At 37.8% G+C, this 13,926-nt stretch overlaps 3 protein-coding genes across 4 annotated transcripts; 1 reads left to right on the top strand and 2 right to left on the bottom strand.

The window, feature by feature from the left end:
- Positions 1-3: 3 nt before the first annotated feature.
- On the bottom strand, positions 4-2,060 carry LOC122022792 (eukaryotic translation initiation factor 1A-like). Its single transcript, XM_042580908.1, has 3 exons — positions 1,945-2,060; positions 1,784-1,804; positions 4-373 (listed from the first exon to the last, which is right to left on the bottom strand). The coding sequence occupies exons 1-3, from the start codon at positions 2,058-2,060 to the stop codon at positions 4-6; spliced, it is 507 nt and encodes a 168-aa protein (XP_042436842.1).
- Positions 2,061-5,430: 3,370 nt separating this feature from the next.
- LOC122024265 (disease resistance protein RPS2-like) lies at positions 5,431-8,738 on the top strand. Of its 2 annotated transcripts, none has more exons than XM_042582843.1 (2): positions 5,431-5,603; positions 5,672-8,738. In XM_042582843.1, the coding sequence occupies exon 2, from the start codon at positions 5,762-5,764 to the stop codon at positions 8,564-8,566; it is 2,805 nt and encodes a 934-aa protein (XP_042438777.1). In that variant the 5' UTR covers positions 5,431-5,603; positions 5,672-5,761; the 3' UTR covers positions 8,567-8,738. The 2 variants fall into 2 exon arrangements, with proteins under 2 accessions (XP_042438777.1, XP_042438776.1); XM_042582842.1 differs by having other exon boundaries at positions 5,438-5,603; positions 5,696-8,738.
- Positions 8,739-12,586: 3,848 nt separating this feature from the next.
- Positions 12,587-13,609, bottom strand: LOC122023935 (dCTP pyrophosphatase 1-like). Its single transcript, XM_042582378.1, has 2 exons — positions 13,413-13,609; positions 12,587-13,104 (listed from the first exon to the last, which is right to left on the bottom strand). The coding sequence occupies exons 1-2, from the start codon at positions 13,524-13,526 to the stop codon at positions 12,793-12,795; spliced, it is 426 nt and encodes a 141-aa protein (XP_042438312.1). The 5' UTR covers positions 13,527-13,609; the 3' UTR covers positions 12,587-12,792.
- Positions 13,610-13,926: the final 317 nt, after the last annotated feature.

Raw genomic sequence — 13,926 nt, 5'->3', positions numbered from 1 at the left:
ACCTTAGATCTTGTCGATATCTTCATCCTCGAATTTGATGTAGTCATCGGCACCGCCCTCGTCCTCCTCGTCGAGCCCTCCGATGCCCTCGTTGAGGCGGATGTTCTCAGGGAGCTCACCGTAGGCCTTAAGGAGACGGGCCTCGTCAGACATATACTTGAAGATGATGTCCGCCTTGTCGTCCTGGTAGTCACGGAGGCCGACGAGGATGATGTCCCCGACAGAGATCCAGACCTTCTTGTGCATCTTGTCGCGGATGTGGCAGAGGCGCTTCGATCCGTCGAGGGAGACGACGCTGAAGTTGGAAGAGGCTAGGGTTCTTTTGGGCGTTGGCGTGCACGTGATTTGCACGTGAGGGAGAGTTTTATACCACCTGTATGGTCCAGGGAGGGACCAGAAATTCCTGGTCCAGAAGATCCGCTCCCAGCTACCTCCCCTATATCACGTCGACATTTGGAGCTCCTAGCATCGGATGCTCTTAGATTTCTTGTATATCTTAGAAGGAGAGCTGCTCCCCCTACTTTCAAATGACATTTCTATCCCTTTCTTTTTATTTTATTTATTTTATTTATTTATTATATAGTTTTATTTTTTTAATTAATTTGGTTTAAAAAAAGCTCTCGTACTTATATATTTTAAATTTTATTTAGTTTTATTTTTTAATTAATTTAATTTATTATTTTTTATCAATAAGTTATTTTTTTCAATTTATTTAATTTTTATTTAGTTTCATTTTTTAAACAATTTTATTTATTATTTTTAATCAATACTTTATTTTTACACTTTATATAAATTTTATTTAGTTTTTTAATCAATTTTGTTTATTATTTTTTTATCAATACTCTATTTTTAAATTTTATATAAATTTTATTTAGTTTTATTTTTTAATTAATTTTATTTATTATTTTTTTCATAATACTTTTATTTTTTATTTATTATTTTTTTTAAAGTTTTGTATTTTTATTGATTTTAGTTTTTTTGTTAATCACTTCTTTTATCAATTTTTTTTATCAGTTTTATTTTTTTAATAATTTTTTTTATATGTTTATAATCTTTTATTTATTTTTAGTTATAAATTTTATGAGTTATTATTTGTAAAAAATTTAAAAAGTATAAAAATATGGATCAAAATAAAAAATATATATTTAAAACTAATAAAAATACTAACAATTAATAATGAACACATTCATAACTTATGAATAAACATTTTTTTTCAAATGAAAAGTACATGTAATAATAAAAAAAAAATATAAATATATAAAAATAGAAATTTTAATCAATATTGCCTCCAAATTCTGCTCCCGATTAGTTTAGTGGTGGTGTACCTATTACTTCATACCACAAATGAACACATGTCCTATAACGAATGACCCATTCTTTAGCTTCATAAGATGAATGTTGTCACCACCACGTTAGAATAGGTGGTACAGGGTAATGAGGATGTAAGAAAACTTATACAAAGTGATTGCCAACATGAGCAATAGCTATTTCTCAACGCTCTTGGTTTGAAACTGGAGTTCTTAATGGCAAGTGAGTAAAATAACTCCCAACATTCTCACCAAATATATGCAGTACAAAATTGTACCTTGATGCGATGACAATTCCCAAAGGCATAGAGTCCATCCAATACATTTCTGGTGCCCACGGCTCGAACCAATTCAATGAGAATAATATATTGATTACCAAATTTCAATCTGGATAAAGTTGATTATATAGATTCTTATTTTGTTAAGTCTCTTTTATAAGCTCAAATCATACTTAAAACCAACCTTCTTCACCATACCCAATTAGTGCAGTTATTGCCCTGAATTCACAATGACCATCAGGTTGAACATCAACAATGTGAGAAATATAACGTTGCAGAGGCACAGGTAATTTCTCAATATAAGTATCATAAATGCGTGGAACGGGAGAGTGATCATGGGTTGTTTGAGTATTGCGAACCTTCGACCCCCTTCCACGTCTTCCTCTATCTTGAGATGTTGCAGTCGGTTGAGAGACCCTAGACCCTGAAGTGGATGCATCTGTAAAAGAAGGTATGCGACGTCCACTTTGCTCATCTCTACCTGTAGGTTAACCTCTATGTTCTGTGTTGTATGAAGGGGCTCGAACTATACTTTGGGATGAATCTATTATATCGAAAAACTTGTCTATCATATGCTCTCGCATATGTGGATCCATCCCATCTAATATCTCAGCAATGTGGGGTGTCCTGTTAGGTTGTGCTCCCTCATCATTAAACTGATGTACGTGCATCGACAATCTCCTCCAATGAGCGTTGATATTCTTAAGCGGAATTGGAATGAAAAAGTAACAATAATGTGCAAGATCATGCTCGCATGATAATCCGTATACAATTTTGATAGAACAGTTGCATCTGCCGACTAGCTGGTGAGATGCTTCCTCAATGCATTTTAGCTGACTAGAAATCAACTTCATTACCTCTAAGGAAATCTGACACCTTATTTGACTGAAAATATCATCATGTAAATGTTGATGTCGTGGAATACTGAGAGATATCTCAAACGACTTCTTAATATCCCCAAACTGAATTCTCAATATCTTGTGTATTTTTTCAAAAGATGTCTATAAAAATGACATGGTATCTTCCAAATATAACTTCAGTCTCACATGTGCAAACTCTGCCCTGTAATAAAAAAAATGTATTGTGTTTTAATACTGAAAAGAATTGAAATAGTACAATAATGAACAAAATTTAAATAATAACGCTATAAAGTGACTATACCTTTGATTTGAATTGCTCTCGAGGTGCATACATGTATCAACCCATGCTGAAACAAATCACTCTTTATAAGGGTGTAACCATGTATCCCAAAGGTAATTTAGAACACTGGCGAAACACTGGCGAATCGTTGATACTCCTTGCGCATGACATATCCCACTTCTACTGGTAAGACCATTGTGTTGATGAATTAATGAGTGAGTGTCACAATGCATGAAAATGTTACCACTTCAGACTAAGTATAGGAGTGCATTTTCTTCATTACGTATTAGTTTATATGCCAAATACAAAGGATGTGACATGCATTGGGAAAACATGTTTCAATGACATTAATAAGTGTCAAATCCTGATCTTAAACAAACATCAATAGCAACAATGCCTTCTTTTCAACCATCCACTTCTTTAAGATACCTAATGTCCATGTCAGTTGCTCTGTCCTCTCATTACTAAGATATGCAAACATAAGTGAGTAATTTCGCTTTGTGGATGTGATACCTACAACCTCCAATAGTGGTATCCGATACTCATTGATCTTGTATGTGACATCAACGATCAACACAGACGAAAAGTTGACAGACAGCTCTAGACATTTTGGATGAACCCAAAGAATATATGTAATTTCGTTAGTGTTTGGATTTATACGATAATTATGGAGGTATTTGTTCTTGATTAATTGGTCCAAGACATACTGAATAGAATTTAGCCCGCCCCGTTTAGCGGATTTATCTTTGAAAATGACATTGTAAATACTTTTGATCCTCGTAATGTTTGACGGGTCTTTTTCCTTCAAAATACTAAGAATTTCACGAGGTGTAGTGTTGTTGACCATGTCGAGTACAAATTCTTTCTCTATTGGTTTTAACATACTCGGGTACTCATGGCCATCAATATATTCTGTTAATTGATGATTATGAAAACCACAGACAACTCTTAAACTCTACATCACACCATCTGGAGGTATTGGTATACCTCGCAGCTCAAATGGACATTCACATTTTTTAGTCTCAGTATTTCTTTTTAAGGATTATCCATCAACTAGATATCGTGGCGGTTTGTACTTTCCACCTCTTTCACACATAAGATGACACTTTGGTAACTTGTCACCTTTTAAATTAGCAGAATTTTTAATAACTACTACAATATCATTCTTCCGATCAACTGTCTTTACCCAATTTATCATATCTTTTCTACTTTTAAATATCTATATAAAAAAATATAATAAAAATGTATAAGTATGACATTATCCAATCTTAATATAATTTCTCTAGTTATAAAATAAATAATAAATATGCATAAAATAATGATAATAACTAACCTGATCTATGGTAAATTCGATTGTATAATCGCGACTGTTGTTGGAGATACTCTTTCCACTAGGAATATCATTCTCAATTGACCAACTATATGAAAATAAACCCAAATAGTCATCCATAGTTTCTTTCTATGAATTACGAAAAGTAATGGCTAAGAAGATAACTATATTTCAGAAAGAGAGAAGGAGACCCTGAGAGGGAGATAACAATGGAGGGAGGTGTGACTGAAGAGTGACTAAAAATGAAGTGTGAGAGGAGGATTTAAAGGGAGAGGGGTGTTTTGACATGTGTCAAGGATTGGAGGATGGGTAATTTTAAAGAGAGTGAGGAGTTCTGACATGTGTCAAGAGTTAGAAGTGGGGTAATTTAAAGGGATGAGAGATTTTGACATGTGTCAAGGGTTGGAAGGGGGTAATTTAAAGTGATGAAAGATTTTGACATGTGTCAAGGGTTAGAAGGGGGTAATTTAAAGTGATGAGAGATTTTGACATGTGTCAAGGGTTGAAAGGGGGGTAATTTAAAGGAAGGGGAGATTCCGACATATGTCAAGCGTCGAAGAGGAGTAATTTAAAGGGAGAGAGTGTTTTGACAGGTGTTAATGGTTGGAGGATAGGTAATTTAAAGAGGGTGAGAGATTCTGAGATGTGTTAAGGGTTAGAGGTAGGGATGATTTAAAGGGAGAGAAGGTTTTGACATGTGTCAAAAGTTGGATGAGGATAATTTAAGTGTCGAATTAGGAAGACAATTTAAAAGAAGGGAGAGATTATTACATATGTTAAAAATTATATAAAATAAAAATTTTTGATAAAAAATAATAAACAAAATTGATTAAAGAAATAAAACTAAATAAAATTTAAAAATAATAAACAAATTAAATAAAAAATAAAACTAAATAAAAATTAAATAAAATTTAAAAATATATATAAGTATTAATGAAAAAACAATAAACAAAATTTATTAAAAAAATAAAACTAAATAAAATTAAAACATATATAAGTATTAATGAAAAAATAATAAACAAAATTAATTAAAAAATAAAACTAAATAAAAATGAAATAAAATTAAAAAATACATATAAGTATTAATGAAAAAATAATAAATAAAATTAATTTAAAAATAAAACTAAATAAAATTAAAAAAAATATAAATATTAATAAAAAATAATAATAAAAAATAGTTTTAAAATAAAACTAAATAAAATAAAATAAAATAAAAACAAAAGGGGATAGAAACGTCAATTGGACAAAAGATGATAACGCTCGCCTCCAGCGCCATGGATAAAAACATCAATTGAATGAGAGAGAGAGAGAGAGAGAGAGAGGAGAGAGAGAGAGAGAGAGAGGGGCGGGGAGGGGGGAAAAGAAATTTGCACGTTCTAATTATCCAAAAAATATCTCATACTCTGAGCGCCAAAGGGGATCAACCTTTAGGTCTGCCTCGCCCCGGCGACCTCGCCATCGTCGTCGTGGGCACCGAAGCCGAAGGATCGGAAGGGTTACTCTTACTGGGAGGGGGAGAAAGAGAAAAGAGAAAGATATTTTTTATGGGTACGTTAGAAAGTTTACAATTTGTAATCTAGCAATTGTATCCCAATTCTCTCTCTCTTTTTTGATAGATTTTCCCAATTCTCTCTCGATAGGGCGACAGGTATGATCGTCTTCTCTTCATTCAGCTATCTTCAACGTTCTGTATCCACACCACGGGAATGGATCTTATCAACCCTGGAGCGACCTTGATCACTAAACTATGGGATCTGATTGCGCTCAAGCTGGCTTTCATCGTCAACGCCGGAGATAACGTCAGACGTCTGCGCCTTCCCATGAACCGGCTCAAGGACAAGAGCATCGACGTAGCGAACAGAGTCTCAGCCGCCAAAGCTCAGCTGCTGACACCCACCCAAGAGGTTCTCGGTTGGCTCCGCCGGGTTGAAGAACTCGAAGCCGAAGTGAGCGCGATCGAGCAAGATTTCCTCAACCAGCCTACGTGTTTCTGCTCCTGCCATTACGACCTTTGTTCAAGCTACAGGATTGGCCGGAAAGTAAAACGGAAGGCTTCAGAGGCCACTGCGATGGAAGCGAAGAGCTTCGACGTCGTGGCCACCGACGACTCAGCTCCGGCGGTCGCACTCGACCTTCCCACGCGGCCGGACGTCGGCGTTGAATCACCGTTGGAGAACGCTTTCCAGTACCTGTTCGACGACCAAAGATGCGTTATCGGGGTGCACGGCATGGGCGGTGTCGGGAAAACAACCCTGCTCAGAAGAATCAACAATTCGTTTGTGGGAAGGTCCGACTTTGACCTAGTCATTATGGTCGAAGCTTCTCTAGATTTCAAGATCGAACACCTGCAGCAGGCGATCGCAGATAGAGTCGGACTTCCACTGAGTCAAAATGGCACAAGTAAATCTTGGGCTATTGAGATCAAAAGGTCTTTGAATAGGAAGAAGTTCTTGCTGCTCCTAGACAACATCTGGGATCCCATAAATCTTACAGATGCTGGAATACCCACGGGGCCGAGCAAGTGCAAGATCGTGATTTCCTCTAGATTCGAGTCTACCTGCGCGCAAATGGGTGCGGAGAAGAAGATCAAAATGGAATGTTTGACTCCGGATAAAGCATGGGAGCTGTTCCGACAGAACCTGAGCGGCGACTTGCTAAACGATCCGGAGATCGAAGACCTCGCGAAGCAGGTGGCGGAAGATTGTAATGGTCTGCCCCTTGCTCTCGTTGTCGTCGCCGCTACCATGTCAACAAGAACAACTCGTGAAGAGTGGCAGTACGCAGTGAGGCAGATGCGCAAGATGCATCTCGAGAGCCTAGTTCCATTAGAGGCAAACTTGATTCCGACGCTAAAGCTAAGCTACGACAACTTGCCCAATGACCAGCTCAAGCTGTGCTTCTTGAGTTGCTCATTTTACCCCAGAGGTCACTCGATTCTGAAAGAAGAGCTCATAGAGTCCTGGATGGGTCTTGGCTTCTTGGAAGAGCATAATGACATCAATGAAATCTATCAGAAAGGGCATTTTTTGATAGGTAAACTAAGGGAGGCTTCCTTAGTGGTACCTGGGGATGATGAGAGGCGCGTAAAAGTGCATGATATCATTTGTGCCTTGGCCTTGCATATATCTAGTGTTGGATTGACACCTCGAACGGAGAAGGCTTCATCTTCATCTTCAAGATCTGATCCTGAGAAGATTTGGGCTGTGGATGCTGGAACTGGTTTGACAGACATACGCGCTGACTACTTAGAAGGCTCATCGATTGAACGCCTTTCGTTAATGCACAACAACATTGACACCTTGCCGGAGAAAACAGATTTCCCTGAATTGTTGTCGCTAATGTTGCAGTGTAATGATTCCTTGCCGCGAGTTTTTCCACGAGGTTTTTTTAAAGGCATGGGATGTCTCCAGTACTTGGATCTGTCCAACACGACAGTGGAAGATATTCATGGAATTGGCCAATTATTGTGCTTGGAGCATCTGAATCTATCTGGGACTCCCATCAGCAAATTGCCACAAGAAATACGATTTCTGACCAGGCTCAAGTATCTTTACTTGATAAATACATACAGTCTTGAGATTATTTTTGCCAAATCATTTTCAGGCTTGCATAACTTGAGAGTGTTCAATGCTTATGGAAGTTCTTTTCGATTCTGGGCAACTGATGGTGCAGCTGATGTCGATAGAGCAAGTCTCAGTGAACTGAATGAGTTGATAAACTTAAAAGCTCTTGGTATTTCAGTAGGAACACACTCAACTTTTCAGAAGCTTTTCGACATGTCAATTCCTATCAGATATCTGTATATATCCGATCCAGATACTGCACCGATCGACATTTCTTTCAACCAGCTGCGATTACCATCTAATACTCTCCGGTCGAGAAGCAAAATAGACGCATCACTTTTAGAAATGACTATAAAAAACTGCCAAGATTTAGAGGTTGTGACAATTGGTGAAGACAGGAAAGGCGAACCTGAAAATGCGGATGGAGGTTTTTGTCGCCTATGCACTTTCAAAGGCCTAGAAAAGCTTCATCTGTTGCATCTCGGCAAACTTAGCAATATCACATGGAATGGAGTTAAGCCTTGCGAGTATTTCCCTCGCCTTAGGCTCTTGAGAATTGTTGGTTGTGACAAGTTGAGAAGCATCACTTGGACCAAGCAACTCCCTGGCCTTGTGAAGCTCTACATTTCTGGGTGTTCTGAAGTTCAACAAATAATCGCTGAAGAGGATGAAGATGTTGAACAAGAAGGGCGAGAAGTCTTTCCCAGACTTAAGGAGTTCATCCTCAGGGATCTACCAAAATTGACCAGCATCTACCAGCGTACCTTGCCTTTCCCCAACTTGGTGTCTCTTCAAGTATTTAGATGCCCAAAGCTTGCGAGTCTGCCTTTCGGAGAAGGCAGTGCATGCCGCTTGCAAGAAATCCATGGCGGTAAAGAGTGGTGGGGAAATCTAAAATGGGCGAATAGGGCTTCTTTCGACAGGCATTTCAAGCAAGCAGCTAGTTGAGCCCCCGTCTTCTTTCTCCATGTTTTGTGCCGTTGCTACTTTGGGATTCTGTATTGCTTAATATTGTAGTGTGCATTTGCTTTTAGTGTTTCCATTTCCGGTCGAGTATTTCATTTGTATTCTCTGTTGGTATTCATCTCAATCTAATAAAAGGAGAATAAAGTTTTGATTTCTCGTTCGTGCACGTTCTTGTGTTTTCAAATCTTGACAAGGCCGATCCGATTAAAGAGCATGTTTGTATTTTATAGCGGATCATTTACGTTAAACAATTTTAAGGTGCTGGTGATTCATTTTTTTATAGGATCTCCTTATATAATTATTTAAAGTGTCACTTTACACCATCAAAATTATTTTTATTCATGTTCATTTAGTTGACCTTTTTGTGTATTGAATAGACAAGATCTTAACAAACAGAACATCAAATTTGCTCATTGCGTTGACCGCCCTAAGTAAAACACATGGGATTGAAATAAATGAACTAGTGCTGATAAAATTTTGACAATGTGAATTTACTACAACACTCAATAGTAAAGGTGAAGCATCAAGTCGCTTGATTCCATCTACTGATGATGGAACTGTATCATTGAAGTAAATGATGTCGGTGATCGAGTCCAGTGGAAAAGAAGTTTTTGATTATTATGTCGGAACTCAAAACCCGAAACGCACCGAGCATGTGAATGGGGGAGGCTGTGACGCAGGGAGGTGGTGACTTCGTGCGGCGGTGGGTGAATGAGATTCGCCATCTCAAACCAAGGACATGAAGGGCCATGTCCCCACAACAGCTCCCATGTGATTGAGAGAAAGTGGAGATTGAAGACAAATGTGGGATGAAGATAGAATGCAGCAATGTACGTGACCACAGCTTCAACCTTCTTCTTTTTGTCTGCAACTCGGAGAGGAGGAGAAGGAAAAAAAAAACGTAATGTAAAAAGGTAAAAGAGATATGTGAATCATGTCTGCAACTCGGAGAAATCGTGCGAACGGCAATTTTAATAAATTAACGGATAACTTTTTATTAACGAACAATTAACTTAAAAATACTAAACTAATGAGCCGTTTATTGTGCATACGATCATCTCAACATTAATTGGCATAAACTAATACCATTTGTCATCTAAAAAAACTCGAAGAAATCCTAATTCCTATGAAAATTAATGTTTAAAAATATATTATTTTTAATGTAGATGTACGGATTTTGTTCCACTAATTTTATGGATAAATTTTCTTTTTGTAATCCGATTAATGTAAATGGTAGAAGTAGGTCCATTACGCATCGATCATCCTAACTTATTCTAGAGCCTTTCTACAAACATCTGGTCACATCTTAACTTGCTTCGAATCTATTCTAAACTTCATTCAAGATCATCTCATATGACATCTGATCTAGACCATGATTCTGATATTATTTATTAGGATCGAAGGATGTCTATATATCTCCATAATAACATGATATTATCTACTTTGGACACTCTCATGACTTTACTCTTGAACTCCCCTCAAAAAGTCTCATGTCAATACAGATATTCTACATCCTTTTTAAACTCATATCTCAGTAGGTAGAACATATTAAGACATACTAAATTTTGATCCAAGATCACATATACTAACATCCCATATTTTAATCATCTTACCATCCCGTAATCATCTTACCATCTCGTGAGGACGTTCTTTACTCATTATGACAAAAGACGAATACGCTCGCCTCCAGCGCCCCCATCAACCTGTCCAAGGGCCAATACGAAGGAGGTAAATCACGGACGACTACTAGCCTTTGGAATAGTGACTAGCACATAAAGGAAATATTTACCTCGACTTTACCAAGATTCGAACCCCAGACCTCATTGTAGCAACAATTCATGCGCTAGCCACTAGACCCATCTGAGAGGACGAGGACGTTCTTTACCCATACTAATATAGAGGGTTGATAACATCCACCAGAATCATATAATTGCCCAGTATTCATTGATACATATATAATGCTCTTTCTAAACGTCCCTTCATAGCACATGCCAAGACATGTAGAAGGGAGGTATCCTCCAGAATCAATCCGTACCCAATAAAACAATTCTATGTCTCTATACATCCAACATTATGACAAAAAAAATGAATACGTTAGTAAGAAGAACACTATCTATTTGCCTGCTGAAAATTTCACCATGCTTAGTATTCAACTTTGAATTATCATTGAGATTTGTTTCAGAGCTTAATTTTTTTTAAAAAAATAAACTCTATTTTTAACACCCACGTTTCTAACACTTCAATTGTTCAATTATTGTATGGTTTCTACTTGTTATTTATTTTTTATTTTACACCAATTAAGTATATAAATATTTTATTTTCAGTTTGCAAAATCTAAAAGATAAAATTTTAGATTATACTTTCAGCCTCCACTCCCTCCCTTTCTCTTCTCGCCTTTCCCTTCTTCCCTCCATATTTACCCTCATCCGGAGTACAAAGCGCTCAGGTTTTAATGGCATAAATCATAGTTGTTTAATCAAACAGCACGTTAGAATAAAAGCAAACTTTCAGATATATTAAACCCAACGTTCAACTCACCTTGGATCCAACCCAGTTCTTCAAATTTTAACCCATCCTTCATTTAACAGCAAATTCAACATAAAGTACCTCAAAGCCCCTGATAAAAATCTCAACCACAGAATTATCATGGCCAAGTACACAACAAATCAAAGTGGACGAAAGCAATGTTAAAGCATTTCCACACACACACACACACACATTTTCCACTCACTCATCCTCTGTTAAAGCTTCAGGATCAACTCAATCAGAAAAGAAAATAATACCAACCACAAGCCATTAAATGTCCTTAAACTGGGGCCAAGTCATCCACTCAACCTAACTCCAATAATAATTTGCTTTAGAATCTAGGTAATGGAGTGATTTAGATATTGAGAGGGACACACACACAATACTAGTAAAAAGCTGTGAGTCACAACTTTATGGTCAAACGTTGCGGTTGAGTATTTGCAGGAATCACATTCATTTTCAGCCCACATTCTACGTTTAGAAAATGAATAATTTTGTAAGTGCATTACTAACATTTTGTTAAACAACAAATAGAAAAATAACTTACCATGGTAAATATGTTATTGTAAAGACACAAGCCACAGTTGATTACATGGAAATTGATGTAGTAGGTAAATCAATAGCATAAAAGTTTTAACAAGAAGGCAATTTATTTGCAGAATCTTTGATAACTTGAATATCATAGACACAAAAATAAAAAATAATAATAAAAAGATTATACTTAGAATAGCTGTACATTTAAGAAAAAGTAAAGGCACATTCATGCATTGTTCTTCGACAGTCCTAGTAAAAACTTGGCCACTGTAGACCTTTTAACTAGATTTGGCTATGGATGTTTTAACTAGCCGACACAAGACAATAAATAAGCTTGTTCATTAGCTGGCTAAAAATACTATCTACAACAAGGAGCCTTCTAATTTCTTGCTAAGGTGATGAACAAGGAACAGAAAACACAATTTGGTTACTTTCAAGTGATCCAAATAGAAACAAAGGCTCACAGTTCATGATGACAAAAAACACTGTGCAGTAAACAATATTATAAGGTAACTGTTAGTCCCTAAGCAAATTATCAGGACATAATCTTCTTGGTATATTCTTCCCTAGCTAAATAATATTGAGTTCAAATTTCAATCTTTAACATCTTTCAGTCCAATTTAACTCAGAGGTCAATTATGCATGTAGACTTTTCAGGACCAAACAACCACCAGACGAAGGGCCCTCTGATCAACAAAATTATAATAGTAGAAACATTGCCAAACAGTCTATCAGATGCCAAAAGAAATTAATTGAACAGCCTACCTAAAAAAATGATTCCTTTTAGCATTAGTAGTACCAAATGGCAGCAAGAAGCCTCTGAATAGTGTCCTTGATTGGATTGCTTCACTTCTCTGACCAGCCCTACTTTTGTAGGACCCAAGTAAGAGGGAAGAAGTTAGTGTACATCAGCTACGAATTCCACCAAGAGAAACCTAGACATCATAACAACAGGTTTCATCTCTGAAGCATTTAGCAGTGTAAAAGATAAGCAACAGCAGTGATATCAAGTATCTTCTGTCAAGTAGCCTTCCCAGTAAGCAATGGCTGCACCACCAACCCAGATGGTGCCCACGCCATGCAAAAACAGTAAAACAATATCAACCACATGAAGACTTCAGTAAAAACCTAGAATCCTAGATGGTGCTTCAGAGTTCAGAGCCCTCTGGGGCTCCTCCACTTTGGGGATTCTCGTTTGCACCGGAATAATTGTAGGTGCGCTTCATGGAGGAGGCCTTGCAGAGGTGGACTGGGTACTTGGCGGCATTGAGATCCAGCTTCCTGAGGGCTGCCTCACCCAGGTCCACTCCACACATATCTGAGAGCCTCACAAGGTAGAGCAGCACATCAGAGAGCTCCTCCCCCAGGTGTTGCTTCTCCTCCTCCCCCCAGTCCGGTAGCCCCTTGGCTACCTCACCTTTCCACTGAAAGATCTCAGACAATTCCCCAACCTCTCCCACCTGTGAAGATAACAATTACATGAAGATTAAGAATCACAGCGTGGTGATTTAGGGTTTAAAACACAAAGAATCAATTATTTTTTATCACTTTTCCTCCTGCTTTCGGCTAGATAAGGGTGGACCGTGGACAATCAATCTAATGATCTCGAAACTTTGTCTTCCGAGAGAGAGAGAGAGAGAGAGAGAGAGAAGGCTTATGCTATGGGCATAAAACAAAATCCTTTGTTTTGGTCTCATCAAGTGCATGCCAAAGAACAAACCAAAAAAAAAAAAAAAGGAGAGATTTTGAGAGAGGGAGACGAGAGTACCAGAGCAAGGAGGAGGTTTCTGGGGCTGTGGAATTGCTCCCAGTCCCTCTCCCTTGCAAAATCTGCCATTTTCTTCCTCAAGCTCTCGAGGGTTACAACCTCCTTTCCTGTCATTGCTTGGGAGGAAGATAGAGCCTTCGATTGCTCGCTGGTTTCTGCAGTATTCCTCCTCTTCTCGGGGTCCTTTTCTAGGGTCAGCCGAGTAAAGCAAGCAGTGAATCGCGTTCATTAGTAGAGCCGTCAATTTGGGTTGGGCCCGTCGGGTTGGCCCGCCCCGCCAAATAATTTAAGCGGGTTGAGTTGGAATTTTATCAACCCAAGTCCGCCGTGGGTCGACCCGCCTAGGCCCGTGACCCGCGCGGGTCGGCCCGCTCCGGCTTGGGTTGGCCCGCGGGTTGAAAAACATACGTAAGTTAAGTTTTAGATTAATTTATTATCTTTCTTTGTTATAATTTTGAAATAAAAATAGTACTTTTCATCCAACATAAGTACTTGTTTATGTTCATTTATATTT

The sequence above is a fragment of the Zingiber officinale genome, chromosome 9B, assembly GCF_018446385.1.
Source record: "Zingiber officinale cultivar Zhangliang chromosome 9B, Zo_v1.1, whole genome shotgun sequence".
Classification (NCBI taxonomy): domain Eukaryota; kingdom Viridiplantae; phylum Streptophyta; class Magnoliopsida; order Zingiberales; family Zingiberaceae; genus Zingiber; species Zingiber officinale.
The sequence above is the reverse complement of the archived record's forward strand: the minus strand, read 5'-3'. Positions and strand labels throughout refer to the sequence as shown.

Bases quoted from the DNA above. Each gene is read 5' to 3' on its own strand.
- LOC122022792 (XM_042580908.1), bottom strand. From the start codon at position 2,060: ATGAGCAAAGTGGACGTCGCATACCTTCTTTTACAGATGCATCCACTT. The intron at 1,805-1,944 runs GTTCGCAATACT...TTGTGAATTCAG, and splicing joins GACGTGGAAGGGGGTCGAAG to GGCAATAACTGCACTAATTG. The intron at 374-1,783 runs GTATGGTGAAGA...TGGACCATACAG, and splicing joins GCAATAACTGCACTAATTGG to GTGGTATAAAACTCTCCCTC.
- LOC122024265 (XM_042582843.1), top strand. From the start codon at position 5,762: ATGGATCTTATCAACCCTGGAGCGACCTTGATCACTAAACTATGGGAT.
- LOC122023935 (XM_042582378.1), bottom strand. From the start codon at position 13,526: ATGACAGGAAAGGAGGTTGTAACCCTCGAGAGCTTGAGGAAGAAAATG. The intron at 13,105-13,412 runs GTACTCTCGTCT...TTATCTTCACAG, and splicing joins GAAACCTCCTCCTTGCTCTG to GTGGGAGAGGTTGGGGAATT.